The 22,001-nt window shown below is 39.7% G+C and overlaps 1 protein-coding gene across 1 annotated transcript in view; it reads left to right on the top strand.

Annotated features, from left to right (window-relative positions):
- The window catches only part of LOC124712338 (ankyrin repeat domain-containing protein 50), a 151,105-nt gene that overhangs the window by 30,966 nt on the left and 98,138 nt on the right, over positions 1 to 22,001 (top strand). Inside the window, exons 5-6 of the mRNA XM_047242633.1 lie at positions 10,250 to 10,477; positions 20,943 to 21,269. Coding sequence (XP_047098589.1) covers positions 10,250 to 10,477; positions 20,943 to 21,269 — 555 coding nt within the window. The remainder of the gene's footprint in view (positions 1 to 10,249; positions 10,478 to 20,942; positions 21,270 to 22,001) is intronic.

Here is a 22,001-nt window from a genome sequence, read left to right as displayed (position 1 = left end):
GAATTGTGAGATTCATTCCAAACCCAATACGCAGGGGTGAGCATTCATCTTTTGGAACTCTAAGAGTTCAGGACGTCAAAGAAGTCGTTAACGAGTTCAATAAAATTACTTTCAACGTCTTAATGAAGAACATACTTCAAAGCCTGAGCTGTTCGTCGTGAAAATAGGCGCGCTGCCATCCGTACATTCTGCCTTGCTCGTCCAGTTACGTTTAAGTGCGCTTCAGTAATGTGGTGTTTTATCGTTAAGTCACTCTTTCGAGGCTTTAAAAGTTCCTGTATAGCTGCCTTAGATATTTTGGATCCATCAGGTAGCGTAATGCCTGTATCCAAAAAATGGTTCCGTAATAACTTTAATAGATATGGTACATCGAAGAAAACCCATACATTCCTGGTGTCGTCTGCTGGATTTACGAAATAAGTTCTCCCTGTATCGACAGACAGTTCCTTCCAGAGTTTTATATTTTTTCCGCCCATATCACACGTCACAGCAACAACACTCATTCCTGATTCCTCAACTGCCTTAATGATGCTCTGAAGCAAATTACTAGTCATCACAGTGTCGAAATCATAGTAAACTGGTTGTTTCCACTGCTTACACAACCCATGTGTCATGCAAACTTGTACACTGGAATGTGGTCCGACTACTACGTCTTCAGACGAATCGTTAACATATGCGGCCATCAACATTCATTTCGTCAAATGTCAGAACTGCTAGTCTCCCTTGAGTAGTAAAAGTGTGTGACTTGGCTTTCAATAAACACGGGATATCTTCAAGAATATCCGGGCTGCATTTAAATTCATTTCTGAAAGGCTGCCCTGCACGGCAAAGGAGTATTTCGCTTTCGCAAATAAGTCTATGCTTTAGGTGAAAATGGTTAAAATGGCTCTGAGCACGATGGGACTTAACATCTGAGGTCATCAGTCCCCTAGAACTTAGAACTAATTAACCTAACTAACCTAAGGGCATCACACACATCCATGCCCGAGGCAGGATTCGAACCTGCGAACGTAGCGGTCGCGCGGTTCCAGACTGAAGCGCCTAGAACCGCTCGGACACAAGGCCGGCGCTTTAAGTGACAGAGCTCTTAAAGTCAATGCATGGGCAATGTCCTCTGAATTATACTTACCCTTTTATTTTCGTTTAATAGGCATCTTATTTGCGCCGGTGTAAAACACTTTGACAACACACAATTTACACTTTTGTGCAATTTGACTTTTTCTTTCGCGTCAGATGACTTTTCTGCCCGCTTTAACGAAAGAACACGTCGGAGATCGTTCGTTTTACTTCGTAAAACATTTTTTTGATGCCGCTTCTTTCTGTGCATTCAGTTTTTTTTAAAAGTTCAAGCTCGGCCCTCAGTTCCTTAATTTCCAAATCCTTATTCACTACTTCAGTGAGTTCATGAACGCAATCTGTACATGTGGTTCGGTCGACTTTCTTTTTCTTCGGTGACAGTTTTTAAAGTCGTCAAAGCTCGCTTTTGGAAACTTCTTGCTCCACAGCATTGTGCACGACTTCCGGATCCCTAAAGAATGAATTTAATTTTATTCTTCCTAAAATTTTTTACCGTGTAGGCCTACTATTCCTAAAATTTTTTACTAAGTACTGTACAACTGCATTAATTTCTCACTAAAAATCAGATAAATTGACAAAAGCGATTAAATATCAGTGGCATAAGCGGCTCCAATAGCTTAATTTGATAAAATGTAAAAATAAAATTGTAAAACGAAATACAGGTATACGAACCCATGACCTCCAACATAAGAGACAGAAACCATACCACTACGCTACGAAGTCAACTGGTCCGTGTCGGCTATTCTTACACAACTAAATCTAAACAAATTACGCGAAATATGCTGATTTTGTCATTTGAACTATATACTACCTTTAAATAGTTAACATATCGAGAATACGTAAAAATAACGGCTATTTCTACGACAAATGAAGCTATTATATCCAGGAGGAAAAGGAAATACACCTGAGCAACATTATTTATTGCCTGTACAATATAGCGGGTCATTCACTCCCGTAAAGCAATACATTAATGCGTCAAAAAGCGTTGCATTTATGTGAATTCGTTTGTATTACGGTAATTTTTCAGTTTTAATTATTCAAAGTGTTATGTATGTGCAGACGTCTTACCCTTTCGTTTGCAACACCACTTTCCGCAATTTCTTCCCCATGTCAGTTCGGAATATTTATGTAGGGGATTGCCGCGCGAGATTAGCCGAACGGTCTCAGGTGCTGCAATCGTGGACTGTGCGGCTTAGGGACTGGATGACCTTAACAGTTAAGTCCCATAAGATTTCACACAAATTTCAATTTTCATTTTTTATGTAGGGGATTGCTGTTGGTAATAACTTCTTTCTTGAAGGTAACCCTAGACGCTCATTTCTCAGATCCCGTTCATAATCTTCAAGCCGAAAATGAGCTGATCACACACGTGCAGTTTTCACATTCACTTTGTCCTTGCGTTTGCATCGAACTATCCACTCACGTTGCAAGTGCTCATCCTTGGGAAAAACGTGATAAATAACGGCCGTCGTCGTTCGAGGAGTATTAATGCAATGTGCCACGGCACAGTTACGGTGACCATTGCTCATGACTGTCTCAAAAAAATTACTTTTATTGAATGTACACTACCACTTCCGTCTTCCACTGAATGCACAGCACTGCAACGTCCTCTCCGTGGCGTCCAGGCGCGCAAGGGCGTCTGGGAGTTATATATACCTTGTGCAGCACTGTGTCTCGGAGTGCCGTGCGCCCTATCCAGCGTTGAGCTTTTTTTTTTTTAAAAAAAAAAAAACATTGTTACTCCAAATGGCTTGTCGACGGCCATTTCTTATCTCATTGCCATATTTTGTTTTCCTGTTCTTTCTCATATAAACATTAATAAATAATTAATCATCATTATAGGCGTTTTGGAACGCAACTGTTGAAACTGAAAGTAATTCGTTATAAAATACATGCAGCCAGTTGCCTAAAGGGGCGTTTATTTTTCCATGATCTCATTTCAAGATGCCTGGCTTCCCATCTGAACAGATGTTTGCACTTACTTACATGTTATGAACATTATTTCTTTACTAACTGCGTTGCAAAATTTTGCTGCCGAACTTTTTAAGATACGTAGCTATTGTCAAACAGCGTATGTAAACAATGCTCACGATGCATAAATAAATGTAAACATCTGAAGATGGGGTTGTTATGAATTGAATGCATCTCAAAAACGCGTGTACTGAGGCATAATTTCTTGCCGTGGCGTGTCGGCAAAGGGGTGTCTTGCACATCGGTCCGTTACCACAGAAACATTGTCACTGACGCCATAGTTCTGACAGTATGCGCTAGGTGCTCTGCTGTTGTGTCACGTGACCAGGTGGCCCGTAAGCTTCAGTGTGGATCAGGCTCGTGGGTCACGTAAGGTTGCTAATGTCTGCTATAGAATATCATGCGATCCTCGAAATTCCGGAGAAAACCCTAAATAAATAATCTCAGGATTCGAGAGTTCCGGCTATTGTGGTGGCCAGCTGATGTTTCCATTACAAGGCACAACTCGACCAGGAAACATTTATCGATGAAGTGCTGTGGTCTGACATGCCATATGGCAGGTTACGCCGTCTTGCTGAAAACAGTCTTTTTTCACAGCCATTAATAGCCTTGGAAAAGTGTTTAACGTGTCAAGGTAATGTCCAACATTCATAGTAATAATCATTTTTGTGCATTTTCGAAAAAGAAGAATGTACAGAACGTACAATGCAACACGATCTCTCACAACACGTTAGTTGTGGAGAGATCTTTTGCGGTTTTGCGGATAAGTTATGGCTGTTCTGTGCCCCAAATGCGACCGTTTTATTTATAAGGCTGCTGAAGTGGCAATGAGCTTAATCGCTTATCATAAGTTTCATGTGGAAACTGTGTTCTTCTGCCAGTAAAAGAAATTCATTTGCAAATTTCAATATTTTTGCAGGCAATATCCTTTTGGAAATTTAAATTTTGTAGGGGAATGTGTAGAAGTAAGCTGTTAAAATTCTTCATAATGAAGATTTTGGCATGCCAACTTCTTGAGACCAACGGTGAACTGACTTTGAGAGACTGCTTGCCATTGATGCGCGGGCGTTGTCAATATTCCCTGCGTCCCGCGGGGATTTTGGACAGCCACCACTGACTTAGTCTGCAACATTGCCAGTTACACTAGACTGACAGACATCTCTTCTTTATGACATGTTTTTTGCTGCAGTACGGAGTTTTCTGTTGTATGCCGCTGGGCTCGCTGAACACTTTGTTGTCCCTGCACGAAGTACAATTCAATTGTAGAAAAATGTTCTTTATTACTCCGCGTATTCGTGCTTAATCTCCAAAGTCACAGCAACAATCTGCAGCAAACAAACAAAAAGTTTATAGTTAATTTATGAAACGTTTTATTTGCATTTCAAATAGATGCACAAGTTTTATGGCATGCTGTATATTGCGAAGGGCTTTCCCTTTGATTTATTTACACGTGCGAACACAGTTGATACTGAGCGCGGTGGCTGATGGGAGCGACTATACATGGGAAATGCCTTACGGTCGCTCCCATCAGCCACGGCGCCGGTGTCAAGTTTGTTTGCGCGTGTACATTTTCCTGTCATTTATTCGGTTGACTGCTCATTACAGTTGCAAGTATGTAGTACTTTTGTCTAAATGCAGGTGGCAGCACAATCACGAAACTGTAATCCCTCCACAGTATACCGCTATTTTCCAACTCCTGTCATTACACCATCGGACGACATGAAGTGTGATAATCAAGGACAACGCTGGACGACATGTTTTATGTGGAAGGAGCGCGTAAGCGCTGCGTATGCACACAGTCGAGTGGTTACAGTGTGTGGAGAGCGTGCACCGCCATGAAATGTGCTCTTGCAACACAACGCCCATCCCCACATGAGTCGGGAAACCACAGCAACCATCGCTGAAATGGGGTTCCAAATACTGCCACACCCACTGTGTCTTCCTGACTTTGCCGGCCTGCGTGGCCGTGCGGTTATAGGCGCTACAGTCTGGAACCGCGTGACCCCTACGGTCGCAGGTTTGAATCCTGCCTCGGGCATGGCTGTGTGTGATGTCCTTAGGTTAGTTAGGTTTAAGTAGTTCTAAGTTCTAGGGGACTGATGACCTTAGAAGTTAAGTCCCATAGTGCTCAGAGCCATTTGAACCATCTTCCCGACTTTACCCCTTGTAATTACCACCCATTCGGGGCTATGAAGAAACCTCTGAGCAGACGTCTTTTCGCAGACTTACGAATCTGCGAGGAGCTGTCCTGCAGTGGGTGCGACAACGAACTCTATTCACATACTGCTACCAATCGTCGTTAAACATCCGCAATGTTTACATCTGCTCCCACAGAAAACAAGTCACCCAGTGCTGTGCTTGATGATCACACTTTATGTTGTCTGCTCTTGTGATGACAGCAGTTAGAAAATTGAGGTGTACTATGGAGGCATTACACTTCTTGAGATTGTGCTGCTATCTACAGGTAGAATTAAGTACATTACTTGCAACTCCAGTGATGAACCAAACGGCGCGACTTTGTAAGTGACATATTGCAGCATTTGAATTATCAGAAAGCAATGTGCGTTTTCTAAGTGGTTTTAACCAATAATAGTCATCTTTTTGAAACTGTTGATACTGATTGTTGTCTTTCAAACGACTAATAGCTAGTCTGAAGGCTGTGACATGAAATGCCGGTTAGCTCCATGTGGTAGAGTTTGGGCCGTGGCTGTAGCAGAACGGCCGGCCGAAGTGGCCGTGCGGTTAAAGGCGCTGCAGTCTGGAACCGCAAGACCGCTACGGTCGCAGGTTCGAATCCTGCCTCGGGCATGGATGTTTGTGATGTCCTTACGTTAGTTAGGTTTAACTAGTTCTAAGTTCTAGGGGACTAATGACCTCAGCAGTTGAGTCCCATAGTGCTCAGAGCCATTATTTTGTAGCAGAACGATCAACGAGTTGAGCGTAAGAGGAGTCATAACAATTTCTACACAATTTTCAGGTTCCTGTGCTTACAGGTGTGTGTGTGTGTGTGTGTGTGTGTGTGTGTGTGTGTGTGTGTGTGTGTGTGTGTTTTAACACGCCATTAATCGACGTTTAATATGAATTTTGTGATACGGTTCAAGTTTTTTTTTCCCATCAAAAATTTTATCCACTGTCGCAAAGGCACGCTACTTGCACTACAATACAGTAATGTAAATTTCACCACCTAGCGCGAGTTTCACGAACGGTTAGATGAAATGAAGATTCAAAATCTGTCATTACTCTCAGTTGCTATCAAGTCCATTGCTTTCTAACGGCGGTTGCTTTTTCGCGTACGCTATTTGAAAGTTTCTTTTTGTTTCTTAAGGTGCGTTTTTATGGTTTTCGTATCCCTTACATGTATGTGTCTTAAGGTCATATTTGTAGAAATTATTGAAGGAAATAGAGAAAAATCTGTAGGCCTCACTTACGCTTAAGAATTTGACCACACGGGTAACACATTCGTAGCCTTCCCCAATACGGCCAAACCACAGGCTGCGAGTGCCTCATAGCCATCGTGTTGCATCGAATTTTGGAAAATTCCATTACATTCTTTCATGAAATCCTTGGTGACCACAAGATATTTGTAAACTGTTGACTACTTTGGCTTATTACTTCATTGTTTACAGGGGTCACGTTGGTTTAACTGTATTAGAATCCCGCCCTCCACCCATATGCCATCTGTCGTACTTCAGATTTACATACCTCCAATGACTCAATTAAGTTTTCACTAACACAACCTCTCCTAGAAAGGAGTTCCTTGAGAAGTACCCTAAGGCAGCATCTTGGGACCACTACCTTTTCTCACATATATGTGAGTGATTCCAAGTTACAAAAGGATACTGCCTAAATTGTATTATATGCAGATGAAACAAGTCTAATAGTGAGCAACTTTAAAAACTCTTGACGTTCCATCACTGATAACATCCCAATAAGTATTGAGACTTGGTTCTGTGCAAATAAGCTTAGACCTACACTGAATGCAAAGAAAACAAAGTATATACAGTTTGGTAAAATGAGTCACGACAAAGACATCAACCTAGAACTGGATGACACTCTAAGTTTCCTTACGCACAGACTTAAATCAGCTTGCTTTGCACTGAGAGTTACTGAAAATGTTTGCACTTTAAAAGGCATCAGAATGATATATTTTCATTCCGTTGCCTCATGTGGAACAGCATTCTGGATCAGTTCAAAATCTAATTTAAAATAAATTTTTATTTTTCAAAAGTGGACTGTTTGTTTAATTACTCATAGTCCTACATGAGCTCACTGCAGACCTCTTTTCCGGAAACTGGGAATACTTACTCTGCCATCACTTTATACTAGGTGTATCAAAAAGAACCATCCGATTTGGCACATCTGTATTTCTGAAACTAATAAACACATACAATGATTTTTTTACACATTTTCATAGGTGTTCAATATGCCTTGAGATGCATGACATATGTCAATGTGGTATTCAAATTGTTCCTACACTGCAGCAAACATGTCTTTAGTTATAGCTTTCACAGCTGCTGTTATGCGATGTCTCAGTTCATTCATTGTTGTTGGTAGTGGTGGCATATAAATAGAGTCTTTTATTAACAGCCACAAGAAAAAAATCACATACAGCAAGGTCTGATGACCTTGGAGGCCAGTAACATAAGGCTGAATCATTTGGTCCAGTGTGACCGATCCATCATTCAGTAATCCTTTGATTTAAAAATTCCCATAATTCCAGATGCCAGTGTGGCTACCTAGTGGGAACCATGCAGAGCTCAAGAGTTTGCTCTTTCCAACAACGCTTTGTTCACACGCGTATCTCACACAACAAAATTGTTACTTTTTTTTAAAAATTGGGTGATTCTTTTTGAACTCTTAAGCAAAGCAAATCTAAGCAGTCTCCACACAAATGCTGTCAAGGGGAATGGTATCCACATAGAAGAAATCAAAAGATCACGAACTCAGAAACATTTAAGCCATTTGGATATTAAACCCTATAATGCATTGGCGCAGTTCATGAAAGACTTACAGGATAATATAAATTTTAAATTAATACGTAGAAAATTTTTAATTGATAAATGTTGCTCTTTAATAAATCAACATTTTTAAGGGCAAGAAGCTTATTTTATAAGTTAATCTCCAATGTATATATAATGCAGTTGTGTGATAACTCGTATGAGAAGTTCATATTTTTGTGTATTTCACTTTATATTGTACCACTTTACTATCTATTAGTTTGGTGCATCAGTTCATAGCATTTTTGTTTTTTATGTTGGTATTCTGCTTGCAATGGGTTTATTTATCTACTGTCATTTTTTATTTGTCGTTCAGTGTTGCTGTTTGTGTTTACATAATGTTGATTTGTCATTTAGGGATAGTGAGTGGAGCTGTGGATGCTAGAAAATGGAGAGCCCAGTGGAGTAATCAAAACATTTCCAAAATATTCTTCTAATTGAGTTCAGTAGAGGGCTGAAAGCAGCTTATGCAGCCAAAAACATTTGTAACATGTACGGGGATAATCCCAGTGGACAGAACATGACAAGAAAATTGTTTTCTCTTTTTGAGCAGTGATCATTCCACCATCATGCAACATTTTCATGCATTGGGCAAGGTTAAAAAATCAGGCATATGGGTTCCACATGCTTTAAACCAAAATAAAAAAAATCAGCAGGTGGCCTGTGTGCATCTCTGCTTGCCATTAATAAATTGGCTCATGCACAACACCAATCATTCCTATCCTGTATTGTTACTGCTAATGAGAAATGGTGCACTTATGCTAACATAAGCAGCAGGTCCCAGTACAAACACGCACATCCATAAAAGATAACATTATGCATCTGATGGACCAGCGACAATGGGTGTACTACAGATTGCTTCCCCGGGGTGTAACTGACACTGCTGACATTTATTGTCAGCAACTGAGATGTCTTGTAGGCGCAGTCCAAGAGCAATTGTATGCACCTTATTCACCTGATTTAGTGCCCTCAGATTTTCATCTTTTCTGCTCTCTGTTGAACAACCTTAAAGGAACTTTCTCTCCAGATTAAAATGCGCTCCAAAGATGGCTCGACAAGTTCGTTGCTTCAAAACCATGTGATTTCTACAGTCACAGGTTTGGAAAGTTACTGCAGTATTGGCAGACTGTTGTAAATAGCGAGGGAGAATATATTGTTGGTGATTATGGTCTCCGGTATGTGTATTTGTTGTGTTTATTAAAAGTATGGAGAAATGCTGTGAATTTATGCTCCAACCCAATGTATTACCATTTATTCTATAGGCCTATGTAGTTATTGATGGGAAAGAAATTATTATACACTATTCTTATGTAAAGAAATTTTAGATTTACTGATACATGTAGTAGGCAGTTTCATTTTGCACATTCCATATTCTTAATTTCTGTGTATGACAAGATCATTTCTACAATGGCATGACTGATAAATAAATAAATAAATAAATAAATAAACACTGCTAATGTGTGTAGGCTCCATGCCAAATACTATAGGGGTACTGAACGTATGCAAAGGAAGATATTATGAGTGGTTGCATGTTGGTTAGACACACAGTTTAATGTGAAGGGAGTGCTAAAAAAGCTGAACTGGTTACATTTGAATAGACTCACCAGTAGTGCTATGAAAGCCTGCTTCTATAGGTTCAAGAATCTCTATTAAGTGAGAAATCTAGAAGGTACTAAAATCCCCAATGCTACTGCTACCATAGGCAGGGCTTAATTTTGGCCAGAACAAATCAGTACCAGAGATTTAAAATAGTACATATGTTAATTCGCAATGTAACTAATCTTCCACTGCACTTGCACCAGTGAACAATCCGCACACAAATGGCACACTGAAGTAATGTTTGTGAAGACATATTATAGGGATGTGTTACTTATTGTAGTGTGTTGTCAATATCATCATTGTCTTGAAGCAAAGGGTTGACATGTTTCCTATTTTTAATCTTCCTGTGAACTTCACTGGATGATGATGATGAGTAGGAAACTTATTGAGATACTATACTCAACTGATAATTCAAGATTTCATCAGTGGAATTCACTGAGAAAGCCTGCAGTTTAAAATACGTCCTCAGTCATATAGCACATGTATCTCTGACTTCTTTTCATATCTTGGACACCCCTCTAAATATTCATATAGAATATGATTACTGTAATGTAATTTTAGATAAATGTGCCTTTTTAAAATGTGTCTGTATACGACATCCTCAGGTTCGCGAAATACCGGGAACTCTGAATGGCCTGTACCTGTGGCTGTGCCAGCGGCTGTTCAGCAGGAAACAGTTCGCCAAGGTTCAGCCACTGCTCAATGCAATGCTAGCTGCGAGGCGGCCTCTGTCCCACGACGCGCTCTTCCGGTGTGTGAGGGTGCACAACTGCCAGATCACGAGAGAGGACTTTGCTAGAAGACTGCACCTCTTGAGGAGAGTACTCGCACAGGTATATTTTAATGTGTCTAGAGCTTCAGATTCTATAAGAGTGTGCAATTCTTGCCTTATATGTGCCAGACTATACATTCTATGTTTTTCTCTCTTGTTTAATGGAGGGTTCTGAGCTGTTATTGCCTTCTGGAAGAGACAGCTTTCCACTTAAAATTTGTATTACTGAATATTTTAGAAGGTAAAACAACAATTAACCACAATTTGATGGTAAATAATTTTATTTAGAAGCCACTATTACTGTTCCCACATTTTATCAAAATTAAAACTTTGCAGTCCGACTTAGCACACCTTAAAAATAAAATAAAATAAAATAAAATAAAAAAGCTTGTTAGATGTCTGATAGAAATTTATTGAGGTGTGCATGGATAACAGAGGCTTTCAATTGCAATTACTTAAACCTAAATCTGTGATGGGCTGAGATTAAGAGCATTTAATATCAACAAATAATAATTTGATGAATTAGTCACTGGTGTGAAATGCAAATAATGAGAGCAATCACTATTTGGTTAAGTGAGCGGCACAGTTATAAACAAAACTAGTAATGTTTTTGAGGTTTTGGGCAATAGGGATAACTAAAACACACACACTCTCTCTCTCTCTCTTTCTCTCTGCTGGGTGCTGATGAGTCCTCTCCATTTGGCTCGGTCCTCCCACCACTTATCTTCCTCCACTTGTTGCCAGGTCACACCTCTCCTTTCAACAGATATTCTCACTCCCATATTTCACCATGTTCTTGCGTACCCTCTATGTCTTTTTCCATCCATCTTTAGTTCTCCCATAATTTTGGGGAGAGTCTGCCCACACATCTTCTTAACATGCCCATACCAGCTTAATCACTCTTTTTCAATTTCTTCTCTCATACTTTCTTGTTTAAGGCCCTTTCTAATATTTACATTCCTTACTACTCTCATTCTTGTTTTTACCTTAACTGCTCTGAGAAATTTCATTTCCCCTGATTGCAGTCTGCTCCAGTCCCTTTTTGTCATTGTCCATGTTTCTCCTCCACAGGTGACAATATGGAAGTAATAACTCTTATACATAAGGAGTTTTGCTTTTTCTGAAACTTCCTTATTTCAAATCAGGTGTTTTATTGTTTGGTAGAAATTGCCTCCCTTCTGTACCTCCTATTAATTTTGTAGGTTATTCTTCCATCACTAGATATTTCACTCCCTAAATAAGTGAAACTGTCTACCACTTTTAGGGGTTCTCCATTCACAGTAATATTTCCATTGATCCCTTTGTCTCTTCCAAATGCCATTACTTCACTCTTATCTTTATTTATTTTTAATCGATGCCTTTTCATTATTTCCTTCCACGCACCATGTTGTAACTGTACATCTACCTCTTTATCACCCCATATTACCACATCATCTGCAAAAATAATCTTTTTGCTTTTTCTTTTACTATATCTTTAACTGTCCCATTCATTCCTGCCATCACAATATTAAAAAGTGCAGGAGATAGAATACTTCCTTGTTTAAGTCCTTGTCTTATTTTGAAGTATTCAGAGTTCCCCAATGGTGTTCTAATTCTACAATTGTGTCCTATGTACATTAATGTATCTATCTTCTTCGATTCTTCCCAGAGTCTTTCCCTTTTCTAGGTCTATAAAAACCCTTTTGTTATGCTCCCAACTTTTTTCCAACAGTTGACAGGTAGAAAATATCAGGTTGATCGTGCTTCTTCCTTTCCTAAACCCATGCTGTTCTTCACTCGGCTCTTTCTCTTCCTTTCCACTTATTCGATTTAGTAAGTTAAAAAAAAAAAATCTTGGCTGTATGACTCTTAAGGGTTATTCCTCTGTAGTTTTTACAAAGTCTTCTATTGCCTTTTTTGAAGAAGGGAACAATGTCTCCTCTTCTCCAATCATCAGGTATTGTACTATTTCTGCACACACTTGGTAGTACTCTATACAGCCACTTCATTCCCACTGGACCTATTGCTCTTATCATGTCCACTGATACTTCACCAAGTCCTGGGGCTTCCCCCCCCCCCCCCCCCCCCCACCCCCACCCCACCCCAACCCATTCATCTTCTTCGCACCTATTTCTATTTCTTCCTGTGTAATTTGTCCTAATTCCGCTTCCCAACTTCTCTCAATTTCTGCATTATTTGTTGTTTCCTTGTGTACGTGCTCCTCAGCATTTAACAGTTTCTTAAAATGTTCTCTCCAGAGATCTTTTTTATTCCCTGGATCTTCAGTCACAGTACCATCCTCTGTTTCCATCTTCAGAAGCCTTCCTTTTATTTTTCATCATTTTATAGAACATTTTCTTATTGCTCTTCACATCTTCAAGTTGTGTGTGTGTGTGCGTGTGTGTGTGTGTGTGTGTGTGTGTGTGTGTGTGTGTGTGTGTGTGTAAACTCTTCCCATGCCTTTTTCTTTGCTGTTTCCACTATTTCTTTGCACGCCTTCTTTTCCTCTCTATACATTTTATGGTCCTCGTCATTTTTAGTTTTCCACCACTTTCTTCATGCTCCATTTTTTTCTTCTAACTGCTTGGATTGTGGTATCATCCCACCAACATGTCTGTCTTACTTTTTCCTTTCCAGATGTTCTAACACGTACTTTTTGTGCTGCTTTGACTAAAGTGCCTGTGAATAAACTCCATTTTTTTTATACATTGCAGAAAACTTCTTTTGGAAATTTTTGTTTGATTAATTCTCTATACTTCTCAGCACTTTCACTCTCCTTCAGTTCCCAATCCTGTATCCTCATAACTTTATTGTGTTTTCTATTTGTCACACATTGATCCATTTTCCATTGTCCCAACAGTAATATATGGTCTCCATCTGCACTCATACTTGGAATTACCTTCACATTTGTTACTTTCTCTCCCCATTCACTATCTACTAGAATATAATCAATTACTCTTGATTCTTCCATTCCAACTGTATCTGGTGATAACATGTCTTCCTCTCTTCATAAACCAGCTGTTTGCTATTTTCATTCCATTCCTATGGCACAAAGCCAGGAGTCTTTCCCTTTCTTCATTTCTGCCTCCATATCCAAAACATCCCAATACATGCTCAAATCCCTTTCTGTCTTTGCCTACCTGTGCATTAAAATCTCCCATCACTATATTAGCACTCTCTATATGATTCTCTAACTCATTTTCAAAGTCCATCTTCTCTTCTTCGCTACATCGTGCATGAGGTGCATAAATCTGGATAACTTTTAGTGTTTCTTTTTCTAATCTCAGGTTTAAGATTATGATCCTGTTTGATATACATCTCACACTTTCAATACAGCTTTGTACATTCTTATTCACCATCACTGCCACACCATTTCTTCCAAACCTGTTGTTCCCACTCCAGTACAGTTTTCCTCCTCCTCTCAAATTCTTCTCAGCTTTTCCCTTCCACTTCATTTCGGTTAATCCCAAAATATCTAACTTTCTCTCTGTTAGTGCATCTGTCATGTCTTCCATTTTTCCATTCAGGGTTAATATATTAATAGTGTCAATATGTAGGTTATTTTTTAGTCCATTTGGTTTCCTTTTCTTGTACTGATGAATATCATCAGGTCTCCCATCATTCACACCAGTACTTAAAGAAGAAGCATTGGGGTCAAATCCTGAGTGGTTCATTCTGAGGCTTGTCTGTGTTTTGAAAGCAATATATGAAGACTTTCCTACAAGCTTGCTAGGCCCAATGCAAGAATTTTCTGTTGGAGTTGTCTCCCTTAGCCTTTGTAGTTTCTCCTCCACCACAAGGCAGTGGTTCCCTTTTCATTTAATCCCCAGAAAGGAGGGTTGCCCCATCTGCCAGCTACGCTACTCCTAAGTTTTTCTTCTCCGCCATCGCTGCCATTTAAGTTCTTCACCCGTAACCCTGGGCATGGGTTCCGTGTTATACCCCACGGGATTGGGTCCCTTCCTGAACTCAGCCATCATAGCACCCCGGACAACTGAAGTGTAGGATGCTCACCCCCGCAATGTGTGGATGCGCCATACAGGAATTTCCCCAGTGGAGGAATAAGGAAGGGGCCCTACCTCCCTGGAGCCAGTTTAATGATTGTGTATGGTGCCACAATCAAAGGCTCAAAAATGAATACCACAACTTTGAAAATCAAGAACTCTGAAAAGAAGAAAAAAAGAGCTACACTCTTTCTGTTGCTGATTGAAGGAATCTCTGAAGTTTCATTTGGTCACTAGGAGTGCTGTTGAACATGTAACCTTCATTTCCATTGTCATGATGGGGATGACTCATCAAAAAGCTTTTTGTGCTATTGAGTACAGCAAACGTACTTTGATATAAACAATTCACAAAGAAAGGGTGAATGAGTGAGATGGTGCAGTGGTTAGCACACTAGACTCACATTCAGGAGGATGACGATTCAAACCCGCATCTGGCCATCCTGATATAGTTTTTCTGTGATTTCTCTAAATCACTTCAGGCAATTGCCAGGATGGTTTCTTTGAAAGGACATGGTCGATTTCCTTCCCCATCCTTCCCTAACCTGATGGAACCAACGACCTCACTGTTTGGTTTCTCCTCCAAATCAACTAACCAATCAACCAAAGAAAGTTCCAAACAGCCATGCTCGAGTGAAGTAAATGTTGGCTGCATTCAGGAAGCATTGGCTTGCAGTCCAAGAAAATCAACCCACCAAGCTAGCATAGAGCTGCAAATTCTGCATCTGTCCATTTGCTGAGTCCTAAGGAAAAGGTTAGTAAGGAAACCTTATCATCTGCAATTGGTTCAAGTACTTCACAAAGGTGATAAGATGAAAAGAATAGAGTTCTGCTAGTCTGTCTTTGAGCAAATGGGAACAGATGACTGGTTTATTTCAAAGCTAGTTTTAGCGCTGAAGCAACATTTCACATAGCATGGAAAGTGAATCTGCACAGTGTCCATATATGGGGCACTGAAAATCTTTGGGAAAAATTTCAACATGAATGTGATTCACCTAAGGTGAATGTTTTCTGTGCCATTTCAGCCAATAAAGTTTTTGTTCCCTTTTTCTTCAAAGGTGCAACTGTAATTGGGCAAACCTATCTGGTTATGTTGCAGTATTGGCTGTCCCCTCAACTTGAAGAAGTGGTATGTCCATTCATATTCCAGCAGGATGGGGCACCACCTCATTGGCACTTATCTGACCGTGCCTATTTGAATGAAAGATATACATGGCAATGGACTGGCTGCCAGGCAGCTCATGACAGAGCCCTTCATCACTGGCCTCCAATAAGCCATGACCTCAGCCTCTGTAATTTTTTTCTATGAGGATATGTTAAAGATATGGTGTTTCAACTACATCTACCAGCTAACACTGAGAAACTAAAAGAAGGAATAACTGCAGCTATCCAAACTGTTATGCCGGAGATGCTACAGAGTGTGGAATGAGTTCGAGTATCAGGGGGATGTCGCTCGAGGGTCTAAAGGCAGTCATATTGAACATTTATGAACTTGCGTTCTACTGAAAAAAAAACTTCAAGTACTTTTCACATTGATTAGTTACCCAAGGTCCCCTCATGTTTATTTGATTAAATACAGATTTTCAAAGTTTCGGTATTCTTCTTGAATTACCCTGTACAATGTGGAGAAGTTTTGAGCAAAAAGGCAATTTGCTCATTATAAAAGGAATAATAATTTCTGTAGCTGCTGTGAAAAATAGAGTCCACAAACCAGGTCCTGTTCCTAAAGTACACTATGAGCCACATTAATTATGTCATTGGCATGTTTGGGAAAGAGTCTGTGTTCATAAACATATGAGGTGTGTTCAAAAGGTAAGAGCTGTTCTACCATAATAAAAATACAAGGTGAACATTAATAAAACTGACAAACTGCAGGAACAGATTCATAACAGAAAATGGAGGAAAAACGTATGCCTCCAAATGCATTGTTAGCACAGTAGGCGGTGCTGATAAATGAAAGTTCCTCTGACCATGTGATGTTGCTCCTTGTGTGTTGCAGGCTTTGTGATTGACGTAGCATACTGTAAGCAGCATAATGGTCTGGTACTCATGTTGGGAACAAGTTGAGATGGTGTTTGTGTACCGCCAAGCAGATGGAGAGGCAGCATGGCTATAACAAAACAAAAACACCCAAAGACACCTAATACATCACACAATATTTCAAGTCTTTTTTTGAACATTTGTGTGATCAGGGGTCCTTTCAGACAGATGAATGTATAGGGAGGTGGCAGACTGTGCGTACATCAGATTGAAAGACCTTGTTCTACACGATACTGAGAAAAACCCTAGTACAAGCTTAGTGCTAGTGGCCTGCCAACATGGTGTAAGCCAAAGTATGATTGTGTATCATGCATGACAACTGAATGCACTGTATCTGATGGAGGCCACTTTGGACATCTGTTGTGACATGACTGCAGTGCGGTGCAGTGCAGTGCAGTTCTGTTTTGTCTTCCAAGACAATTTGTTGTCGTTCCACATACACTGTCTGTTTCCAGACATATGTTCGTAGGACCTTTTTCTTCCATTTCCAGTCGGAAACCCATCCCTATAGTTTGTCAGTTTTATTGGTGTTCACTTTGTATTCATTAGAAAAGGTTTTATTGGCAGTTTTTCCCTGAAAATGTAATCCTCTTTTCCACGTAATTGCCATCCACTTCCAAGCACCTTTTTGTGAGTCACAGTAACATCTTCAGTTCATCTGCAAGGAAGAACTCTGCAAATTAATTAAACCAACTGACTAGGAGTCTTGTGTTCTTTGAACAACCTGTTGTTTCAAATGCAAAATGAAATAATAGTGAAACATCCTACCAGATCAAAATTGTGTACCAGACAGGGACTCAAACCTTGAACCTTCATCTTTTGTGTTCGGAAATGCTCTGCTGATGGATATATCCAGATGTTGTTCTGGGTAGGCTCACAGTTTTCACCTGCCGGGAAGTTTCAGGCCAGTGTGCACTACTCCATAGAGTGAAAATTTATTTGATAGGCAAGAGTCACTGGGTGTGTGGTTGGAACTATAGAACAAACGATTGAAAAGCTCCTAACAGAAATGCTGAATGTTGTCTAGACTTTAAGTTTTAAATGGTACATCTTAGTTTGCTGAGTGTTTCACAGTACACATCAGCTGTAATAGTTGACCCAAATTCCATGAAGTCAAGGAAAGAACACACTTTTCATCCTAGAAAATGGTAGCCAACATTTTACAACTCAGTAATGAGATTGCCTGAATTTTTTTGGTTCTGGTGAAGTTGAATGGCACCTCTGCATTGGTTGCCATTGTTATTCTGCATTGATATAAGATACTAGTGTCTTGTCACTCATAACCATGCCAGAAAACAAATCCACTCATAACCATGCCAGAAAACAAATCATCTCCATCTTGTTGACAACAGTAAAAAATACTCAGCTGTTTGATATTCTTTTCTGTTTTTGTGGTGTTCGATAACCATTTTCAGTATGCACCTTGCACACAGTTTTGTTATTTGATCTTCTCAGTGTCAATTGTGTAAACAATGGTGCATCCAACACAAATAACTTTGTCAACCAGGGCATCAATTGTGGATCAGATCACAGTTTGTGGCCCACTAGTTATAAGATTCCAGTGGTCTACATACCTGGGGCAGTCACTCTGCAAATCATCACATCACCAGCATTTTAGAAGTTCCTTTTAAAGTATCAAAATCATTGTGTAAACTTTCCTCCACTCATTACTGTAGGCACACATCCTCATGAGTTTGAGATGCTTAAGATCCTTTTGCACAAAAAAAAAAAAATCATATTACAGCACACACTTTGCAAATGGGGAAGCAACAGTTTTTTGTTGGTTGTTTTGATTCTGTTGAACAACTATTGATTCTAAGCAATGATTTCTGTGACTGCATAAACAATCCACAAATGATGCTGCATCGTGAAACTTCATTCTGAACTGCCACCTAAAGCTGCTCAGTAGGCCCTGTGAACTGATGAGCAACTCAAGAGTTCTGAGTAGTGTACACCAATTACCTCCAATACTATCTTAGCTGCCAAAGAACAATTGGAGCCCAACTTGAGCCAACAGGTGTTCAGGCATCTGATCAAAAGTATAAACAGATATTTAGTCTGGCCAACATATGAGTAAACCAGACTGTCACTTAGTGTGTTTTCCCTGGGTTTATCTACAGTGATGTCTTAGGGAAGATGAGGAAGTGGATGAGGTGGTCATTTGATGAAAGGTTGTGGATATACATTGCCACAGTGTATTCCTGTATACTTTGTGTCATACAGAGAAGCATATCTGTTGTAGTTTATGTAGATCAAAGGTTTGTCTTGCAAGTATGATTGTGTGGGCAGTCCATTGCCACAGTTGGAGCAGCATCTAATCTCCATAGTAACTTAAAATTGTGCCATAAACATTAGCGTAGGGCTATAGACAGACAGACACAAAACTACTGTTCAGTATCCTAGACGTCGATTTGTTGTAAGATTTTGGAACATACTCTGACCTCAAACACAATGAGATTTCTTGAACAGAAGGCCTCCTCAATACCAACCAGCATGGATTTGTGAAACCTAACTTGCAGTTTCCTCATACAGCGTACTGAAAACTTTCGATCACGGCAACCAGGTAGATGCAATATTTCTCAATTTCTGGAAAGCAAGTTGACTCAGTGTCACACCTGCATTTATTGTCAAAAGTACAACATATGGGGGTATCAAGTGAAATTTGTGACTGGGTTGAGGACTTTTTGGTAGGGAGGACACGTCATGTTACTTTGGATGGAGAGTCATCATCAGACATAGAAGTAACTTTGGGTGTGTCCCAGGGAAGTCTGTTAGAACCCTTGCTGTTCATGTTGTGTATTAATGGTTTTGCAGACAGTATTAACAGTAAAACCAGTTTATTTTTTGCAGATGATGCAGTTATCTATAATGAATTGTATCTGAAAGAAACATCATAAGTATTCAGTCAGATTTTAATAAGATTTCAGTGTGGCGCAGAGATTGGCAACTTGCTCTAAATGTTCAGAAATGTAAAATTGTGTGCTTCACACATCAAAAATATGTGCTATCCTATAACTATAATATCAATGAGTCACTGTGGAACACATACAAAATACCTGGGTATAACAATTTGTAGGGATATGAAATGGAATGGTCAACACAGGTTCAGTCATGGGTAAAGCACGCGGTAGACTTCAGTTTATTGATAGAATACTGGGTAAGTGTAATCAATCTACAAAGGAGAGTGCTTACAAATCGCTTGTGCGTCCGATTCTAGAATATTGCTCAAGTGTGTGGAATCTGTACCTGATAGGACTAACAAAGGAATACTGAACATAAGCAGAGAAGGGCAGAATGAATGGCCACAGGTTTGCTTAATCTGTGGGAAAGTGTCACAGGGATACTGAAGGTATTGAACTGGAAGACTCTTGAAGATAGGTGTAAACTATCCTGAGGAAATGTATTAGCAAATTTTCAAGAACCAGCTTTAAATTATTACTGTAGGAATATACTACAATCCCTTATATATTACTCACATAAGGATCAAGAGGATAAGATTAGAATAATTACTGAATGGACAGAGGCATTCAAACAATCACTCTTCCTGCACATCTTACATGAATGGAAGATGGGATGTACACTCTGCCATGCACATCACAGTGGTTTGCAGAGTGTAGATGTAGATAATTATGATGAAGGGTCAAAAAAAGAGAGGATGTCTTGAAGTACATACTAGATTTATCTGATATTCTTTTGTTTTATTGAATAAAGACTAATCAGAATTTTATGCTTCTGTTAATAATAAAATATTTTGACAAGCTAGGAGATAGTTGATTAATTGTGAATGATGTACAGTGGAATTGAAAGTGTGCATACATCAGGTGTAGTAGAAAAAATGCTGAAGCCCATTTAATTTGTGCCTCTCATAAAATATTTAGTAGTGTAGCTTTATTAATTTGTATATGTGTTTTAGATCTGCACTGATTTTCTGTAATGAAGAATTAGCTGAGGATATATGTACTTAAGGAGAATAGATAACAAGCAGCAGAACTCAACTTGAATTACTGTTATGGAATCATAAAGCCACCTAATTTCATCTGAAAAAATTAGTTTCATACGTAAATGGTGGTGGTTAATCAGATTACAGTAACACCCTGTTGCCTACGTTATGAGGCTGTAGTGACTGTTCATCAAACTGAGAATAGATTAAGAACATATTTAGTGTATTAAAAAATTTTCGGAAGTGAAGTAGGTTACTCACCCTGCATGTGGGATTTCAGAACGTGACACTACCCCGAGTCCATAGAGGCCATCTGTTGGAAATTTACTTGGACCCTATTCAGTCACAGCATCTGTGAGGCTTAGACTGTAATGGCACAAAAGATTTACTTCCAGGAGAACTGCTCCATGACAAACTTAGCACCAACGATTAAATATGAGCAAATGAACTGTATTTTTTGAATACAAGAAATGCAGTGATTTGCAATAACACCTGTTGATTAATTGTGTTGTTCAATATAAGTGAGTCCATGCTGTCATTAACAGTACACTCCTCTTTGACCGCAGGGTGGCAGCAGCGGGAGCCCACCACAGCTCTTCCACCACAGTTTCGCCGAGTGGCTGCTCGATGTGAAGCACTGCACGCAGAAGTACTTGTGCTCTGCTGCGGCGGGTCACGGCATGCTGGCCGTGTCGCTCTCCCAGTTTGGGCGGCAGCTCCCCGTGGAGGAGGTCCCGTCATTGGCCATGCACATGGTCCGGTCGCAGTGGCCGCCACCGCAGCCACAGCCGGCAGCACAGGTGCAGGCCCTGCCTGCTGGCCTTGACCCGCACACTGTGCTCGTGCTGTGGCTCATTGACAGTGGGGCACCTGTTGAAGACTGTCTGTTAGAGGTATGTTATTTTTGGCACACTCAAAAAATATGGTTGCAGGATTTGTATTTGTTATTTAGAATTAGTTGCAAACAAACAACACTTCAATTAGTTATTTGTCAAGTGTTGTCTAAGGTTTTATGATTTTCAAGCTGTCAATTTAATAAGTCATGGTTGCAGAATATAAACACAAGTTATCTACAGGAACATGGAAAAACTGGTAGAAGCTGACCTCATGTAGAGTTCAGGAGAAATATAGAAACTTATGACTCAGTACTGATGCTTAATTTGGAATATAGGTTTAAGAAAGGCAAATGACAAATAGTCATCTATGTCTTTATAGATGTAGAGAAAACTTTTGACATTGCTGACTGGAATACATTATTTGACATTATGAAGACAGAAGTATTAAAATACAGTGAGCAAAAGATTATCTACAACTTGCAGAGAGAGCTAAACTGCAGCTGTAAGACTCAAAGAACGTGAAAGGGAGCAGTAGTTGAGGACGAGTGAGACAAGTATGTAGCTTATTACCATTATTATTCAATGTGTACATTGAACAAGCTGTAAAGGAAATGAAGGAGAGATTAGGAAAGGAAATTAAATTTCAAGGAGACAAAATGAAATCTTTGTGATTTGCTGGGTAAACTGTAATTCTGTCAGAACTTGGAAGATCAGTTCAGGGGAATGGATAATATCTAGAAAAGAGGTTATAAGATGAGCATTGAAAAAAAGAGAAACAAAGAAATGGAG

The sequence above is a fragment of the Schistocerca piceifrons genome, chromosome 8 (assembly GCF_021461385.2).
Source record: "Schistocerca piceifrons isolate TAMUIC-IGC-003096 chromosome 8, iqSchPice1.1, whole genome shotgun sequence".
NCBI lineage: Eukaryota > Metazoa > Arthropoda > Insecta > Orthoptera > Acrididae > Schistocerca > Schistocerca piceifrons.
Note: the sequence above shows the minus strand (reverse complement) of the source record. Positions and strands in the feature narration are given on the sequence as shown.